The 7,317-nt window shown below is 38.1% G+C and overlaps 1 protein-coding gene and 1 long non-coding RNA gene across 2 annotated transcripts in view; one reads left to right on the top strand and one right to left on the bottom strand.

The window, feature by feature from the left end:
- Window positions 1–1,109: 1,109 nt before the first annotated feature.
- The window catches only part of gata4 (GATA binding protein 4), a gene marked incomplete at both ends in the record, with an annotated part of 9,016 nt that continues 2,808 nt past the window's right edge, over window positions 1,110–7,317 (top strand). Inside the window, one exon of the mRNA XM_079996571.1 lies at window positions 1,110–1,656. Within this exon, the coding sequence (XP_079852697.1) occupies window positions 1,110–1,656 (547 nt within the window). The remainder of the gene's footprint in view (window positions 1,657–7,317) is intronic.
- Window positions 6,654–7,317, bottom strand: part of LOC307227291 — a 19,835-nt gene continuing 19,171 nt past the window's right edge. Inside the window, exon 3 of the long non-coding RNA XR_013844051.1 lies at window positions 6,654–7,317. This exon is cut by the window's right edge and continues 1,410 nt beyond it. This is a non-coding gene — a long non-coding RNA (uncharacterized lncRNA).

The raw sequence follows: 7,317 nt of genomic DNA on the forward strand, positions 1-7,317 counted from the left end.
GTTATTATTATTATTATTATTATTATTAATATTATTATGTTATTGTTATTCATATTAGTTTAGGTCTAATGATGGACTTTTTCAAAACAAAAAAACAACTTGTTTTTTTCGATGGGAAAATGGGGGTTAATGGATAACTTCACTATGCTTAATGCTCTTCAAACATGCGGTCGCTTCTTTTTCAGACTTTATTTAGGCATGCATGTTTTTTTGCGCGATTCCCCTAAACTGGATTGCGACGACAATTCCGAAATATTTGGAAATGAAGGGGAAAAAGGTAATTAATGAGGTGCTAAGATGGTTGGAGATAACCCATATAATTTAAACCGTTTTTTCTGCAACACCCTGAGGATATCCATTTTTTAGAGGAGTAATAAAAAGCAAACATTATTGAATCAACCTGCATGTATCTTTGCGGGTTTGAATGCTCTTCCGGATTGTCAAGTCTTAATTGTCCAAGTTTACAAGCGTTGGGGTCGGCAATATTCTTCCTTTATTTCCTACAATCACTGACATTGAAAGGAAAAGAAACGTTTAAATAACAACATCAACAACACAATGCAACCAAATCATTGAGTACCCCCATCTTGATGAGATTTACTTTCGCCACTTTGACTTATGCGATACGAAAAACAGGTCTCAAGTGTGCAAAACACAGGACAAAGGCCTTCTATTGACTACACACGAGCAGCTGTTGAACTACATAGATTCCACGTGTATAAACATACATAAACATTCCATATAGAAACATTGATTTTATAATGCAAATGAATTTCACTAACTATTTGGGAGAGAGAAAGAGAATGGAGAAAAAAAGTGTGTGCGTGTGTGTGTGTGTGTGTGTGTGAGAGAGAGAGAGAGAGAGAGAGAGATGATAACGAGGCAGCAGGGATCTCTATCAGTAGTTCTCTGCTCCCTCCTCCCTCTGTCTCTTTGAGTTCAGTTTACACTTCATTTACAACTCGTTTGGGGATGTTTCGGTCCATTTGAAGGGAAGTCCCGAGTCCGTGGAGATTGGATTAGAGCGCATTTCATCTGACAACAGATTGCAATCACACGCATTATCCCACTTGTCCATCATCGCGGATGTCCACGCACCGGGAGAGGACATGTACCAGGGGATGATGGCAGCCAACCACGGAGCCCCCTCGTTCGAAGCCGGCTTTCTGCACGCCGCTGCGGCGGGCTCCTCCCCGGTTTACGTCCCCACCACCCGGGTGGCGGCCCCCATGCTCCCGGCGCTGCCCTACCTCCAGACGCACGGCGGGGCGTCGCAGCAGAGCAGCCCCGCGTCGTGCCACGGCGCGTGGGCCCAGCAGGCGGGCGCCGACCCGGTCCCCTCGTACTGCGGTGCGAGCGCCGGCGCGCACCACTCCTCCCCGGTGTCCACGCGCTTCGCCTTCTCCACCAGCCCGCCGCTGTCCTCCGGGGTCGGCGGGGTGTCCAGGGATACCGCGGCCTCGTACAGCAGCCCGCTGAACATCTCCGCCGCCGGCAGGGAACACTACGGGGCCCGGGGCCTCGGCGGGTCCTACCACAGCCCCTACCCGGCCTACATGAGCCCGAACGTGGGAGGGACGTGGCCGGCGTCCCCCTTCGACAGCCCGGTGCTGCACGGGCTGCAGAGCGGAGGAGCAGCACGGCACCCGAGCATAGGTGAGAAAGAGCTGATGTTAAGAAAATAATAATAATAATACTAATACTACTACTACTACTAATAATAATAATAATAATAATAATAATAATAATCATCATCATCATCATCATAATCATCATCATCGTCATCATCATTATCATCATAATCATGATAATAATCAATTATATTTTTACTTTGTGTCGCACTCTTTCCAAAGACACTTAAGTGTGTACTTTAAATCACATAGAATAAAACAATTCATAATGTCTAGTAAAACGTTTAAAGGATGTTTTTTGTGTAGTTTGTTTCTCCTTTGGGATGTTGTGTAAAATGACTACACTTCATACAGCCATGTTTCCACTATATCCTCTTTATAATCCCAAATGCAATGTATTTACACGAATATAAAGTGTTTAATTGTCATTAAACATTTTATGTTTATTAAAAGACCTATTAATGATACCACAATATTAAATAAATTATCCAAGATATTTCTTGTTCAGTATTTTTATGCTGTAATTTGTATTGAACAATATTTTACAATGCAATGTATTTTGTGAAAATAAATGTACGACCTGTCGAAGTAGATTGTTTACCGCAACTAAATATTATACCATGTTTGAACAACATGTTTAAATAACTTGATAAGTGGTGTGACGTCATTTCTTATCAAAATGATAATAACATTATAACATCGTGGCATTTCGAGGTCTTCAACTCTCCTTCAAATTGTTTTTAAATTGTTTTTAATTATTTGGGGGTTTTTTTTAAGCAAGAGGCATATTTTTCGTTTAATATACATCCTAAATACATAAAAAAGCCTATAATATTAGTACTGATAAAAGGGAATTAAGAATATTTCCAACACGCTTTTATGAATTATTAAGAAGACAAGACGTCTTGGAAAATGAACGAAAATAACCTAAAAATCGCTCAGACAAAATCCCTGAACAAAAAGCCCAATGTAGCCTAATTAAATTAAATTATCAATACCAAATACATATTTATACGTTTTTAATGTCTGCATTTTGGCAAAACTCCCATTTATTAGCTGTAGGCCTAGTTTAACCAAAAACACGAAAGTGATCAAATAAAAACGTTGATTGATTATAATAAATGTTGGATCATAAGTCACACAATAATTTAGCTTGTTCTGCCCAAAAGATTTGTGCATTTTATAGTCATAAAATATATTTTATTAACTAAATATATTTTTTATTTTACCGCAAAATAACATTTAAGGCAGAAGGTCCATCAGACTTATTGCACTGGACCAACATTTTGCCATTAATCTTAAAAACCATAATAACCCTCCCCGATTTTAATGCTGAATGGGACAATCAAGTATTCAAAGAATAATCTGTATGTTCCTGGACATTATCGCCAACATTTCAGATAGCACATCATGAAGCTTATGGCCGAAAAGCGGGGTTTGAATCTTCTCCAAACAGTATTGAAAAGGTAGCCCATTTCAGTTAAATTAAACATTGGGCTACTTGTAAAATTGCACACAGTGCACTTAAAAAATAAAAATAAACAACTGAAGGCCTTCTAACATTGGAATCGCAAGGGTAAATCATGACTTTAACCTACATATTGTGTGTGTTAATTTTCCCCCAATATGCATTTTCTCCCTCAATTTTAATTTGCTCCGAAAATACATTTAGTTGTGACACAAAATATACTGTTCCTTCAAAACCTGGGTTGAGTATAAACTTCTAATCTAGAATGCAGGTTGTAAAATTAAGATCCAAGCATGCTTGGATAGATATTCATCTAAATACGATGATTGAATCACTGTTTTCACCATCGGCAGTATCCTTTTGAATGTTTTCTAATCTGTAAATTATCAATATCAATTCAAAATTATAATATCAAAAACAATTGTTTTCCCTGATTTCGGAATTGTATTAAATCGTCCATTGTTATCGTCGTGATTGCTGATAAAGGCTTCTTGCAGAGCAAGTAAAACAAATCCCACCGTGAGGAAGCTGCATGTGTTTTTTATTTTATCATAAATATTATTTTGGAAATCAGGAAAGCGTTACACAACAAATAATGATCTGGCATGGCAACAGATGAACATTGTGCGATCAATATCAGCATGAAGCAAACGGGACGTTTCGCAACGCGCCGCTTTTTCTTATTGTCAGGTTTTGGAATTGTTTTCATTATTTTAAGGAGACCTACAGCTGTGCATGTGTGGGTCCTGACACGGGTGGCGTGCGTGCGTGCGTGTGTGTGTGAGAGAAATAGTGACATTACTCATGGTTTCTCAAATGTCAAATGATTAACTATATTTCCATACATACGTTTACATGTTCCCGAAGGCCTTGGCGGTCCTGGTCCCTGTCCTTTGAGGGAGTAACATTGGACGGTGATCATATGAATGGTTGTTATTATTCCCTTTGTGAATATTTCGTATCGGCAGGTGATTTGATCCAATACAAAAGTGATTTGGCTGCAGGCTGCACTCAAAAGCAAAGGAAGGATTTATTATAAAAACAACATTAAAAAAAAGATACCTATAAGAACATCCCCTACAATGAGACGCTGAGATATTTGAACAAGTGAAGAACAACCAGGCTCTGAGCAGCGTGAAAGATAAGAGCACGGATCGATCGAGCTGATCACCGCATCCGTAATTAAATTAGATTTTGTCAGAATGGGACCGTCCGTAGTGTTATTATAACGATGGGCGTGGTTTAGAGGCATTTTAAATAACTTCACTCAATTGCTTCGTAATCGTATGTGCGTGTGACGTGTGTTTAGCCGTGGGGCAAAGGTTTCCATTGAGAAATCTTTTGAATTCCTGATAACTAATTTGACTCATATTACCTTTAATAATTTACTTTAGGAAATTGTAAAAAAAAACCAAAACATTAAAGTCTATTGCAATATAATATTTAAAGCATTTCACCTTGGTTTTTGCAAGAATGTCTCTTGTTAAACATGTAAAACATATTATAACTCTGTTATATAATATTTTGTACAAAGGTAATGACAATTTTTTTTTACCGTTCCCATGTTTTTGCTAATATTGTATGTTACTCCCTGTTTAAAGTAAGCTGATAAATAATTTTATCTTAAAAAGAGCTCATGTATATTAAATCTTATCTTAAATATGACTTTGTATTACTTATATTACTTATTTAATTAAATAGAAATAATGTGCAAATGTCTATGATATTGCATATACATTAATAGCTATTCCAAATGTTCAATTTTTTCACTTTTTAGCTCATTTATATATATTGAATATATATATTTTTTAAGTGCACACGTTTATATAATTTTAATCTCATTTCAGTTTATTTACAGATGGAAGTTCTGCCACTGAAGTGAATTAAAGTGACATTTCTTTGTGATTGGAATCTTTGAAAATTCCAATGCTAGGCTATCATATCAGAGAGGAGACAATCTGGTATTATATCCAGGTCTTTGGCTTCTGCTTTATCAGTGGAAACTCAGTGGGGGGAAAAAAACACCACCATTTTTTTCCCGTTTAACTTGTTGAACAAAACCCCTGAAGTGTAACTTCCAAACTGAAACCTACAAGAGAGGCAGATGCACACTGACATTTTGAGGAAGAAATCCTCCCTCAGAAGACAGCCATTCTCTTTGTGTATTGTCTTGTGTTTGCAGGTTGTGTCGACTAGCGAGCCGCCCGGCCCAAGGTTAGCTCGCCCCGCTGGCTTTATCTGTTTTCTTTTTCTTGCCATCGGCCTTGGAGGAAATGTGCATATGCATCCAGATTGTACAGCCTACACATTCCACAGGTCCATCCCACAGTGATTTGAGAAGCACTTTATCTACTGGACTGAATATCTGAAAACCAAGATTCCCAGCGCTATTTAAGGGGCATTTAAACAGATTGTGGATTTTATCATAAATATTAGTAGTCTCTCATCACATTTGATCACACATTTAGCACTTTATGATGGCTGGATAGCGTTTGGAAGCTCTAAAACATAAATCAAATGGATGGATATCTCTTTTTTCCCTGAATGGATGAGTGGCTCTTGGCAGACCCCTCTCTGGCCATGTGAGAGTGTGAGAGTGAAGATGACATTTTTCAAATGTCACACCATGAGGGAGGGATAGAAAGAAAAAGGAGAGAAAATAGAGGGAGCGAGGGAGAAAGAGACAGGGAGATGTGATAGACATGGAGACTGCATTTGAATAAGATGGAACTCTACTCAGTCTCTATTTGCAGCCACACTCAGTATTTGAGGGAGGAGTTGAGAGATAAAGTGGAGATTCCAGCCAGCTGGCTTGTGTGTGTGTGAGTGTGTGTGTGTGTGTGTGTGTGTGTGTGTGTGTGTGTGTGTGTGTGTGTGTGTGTGTGTGTGTGTGTGTGTGTGTGTGTGTGTGTGTGTGTGTGTGTGTGTGTGTGTGTGTGTGTTTGTTTTTCCATAGTCAGACAGGACAACCACTCCATCTACTGGTTAGAAAATCACATTTCTTCAGATGAACTTGCATCTGAGCATGCCATAGTAGAGGGCCTCTACATGCTCCAGTGGTGAAGTGCAGGGTATACGAAGGTATTATACCTACTTCTTTTTCAGTCGGCATTGTGTGTACCCACCTCTAAATCCCCTCTGATGCGCATCATTCACTAGCGTCCTGCAACAGCCAAATCATGAGACATTCTGAGCACATGTTCTGTCCCTTTAAAAAACACCCACTAAAGAGATTATCTTCACATAAAAAGTGACAAATTATGTAGCTGTCTTACTCTATTGTCACTATTGATTGATTGCTCTTCTGTGGCTAATGTTAATTCAGTAATGATCCTTACTCCCTGAAGTCGAGCAGCATAAATTAAGCGACAGTTTTCAAATACTATGGGTCAATTTTTGGCTGAACTAAATATGCAAGAGTAATCTAACATGTCACTATTTATAACACAGACAATTGCTTGGTAAAAATGAAGAGCATACCCACCTCTCCAGGCGCCACTACATACTCCATTGAACCATTGCTTCTACTAGAGGCTATGATTCGAAACCTTTTATTGATGCAATCCGTAACAACGAAGCACACAAATTATCACAAATATTCGTGTCTCTGAATAATAACCAATGTCAACGTTTCAATATAGAAATTCAATATAGTATACATTACTGTGATTGACAGTGATATCTGAATGGACCTCGTCCTGCTGCTCCTTATGTGGTACTGATGGCAGGCTAAAATAAATGATGAATACATATTGAGAATAGTCTGGTAGTTTGATTTTATCAAAATCTTAAAAAACCCTCATTACTGCTGATTTTTACTGCTGAATTTTGAGAATACTACGCAGGCCTTATGTAGCTTAGCTAATCAAAACCCAGTCAGGGACATCATGGGTACTATACCATTGATGAAAATAAAAATAAAATATAACTAATATATTTTTAGAAATTAATTCAAGAAATTGAATTTTGGCTGAAAATGTCAAAAACAATGTCTCATAATATCTGGAAATTGTTCAATGATTTTATATATTTGCCACCCTTGTGACATTCTCCCCATAGCGACTTCTTAGGACCTTCTTCTTAGGTCAGAGTTTTAAGACAGCTTTTTAAACTCATGTTTCTTGCCCATTTTTCACTATATTCATTAATAAAAAAAAAAACAAGTGATATCTATGCCGTTCATCTTACCACCACTGATAGCCCAAACTGGTAAAATGT

This window comes from Zeus faber (assembly GCF_960531495.2).
Source record: "Zeus faber genome assembly, chromosome: 2".
NCBI classification, from domain to species: Eukaryota; Metazoa; Chordata; class Actinopteri; order Zeiformes; family Zeidae; genus Zeus; species Zeus faber.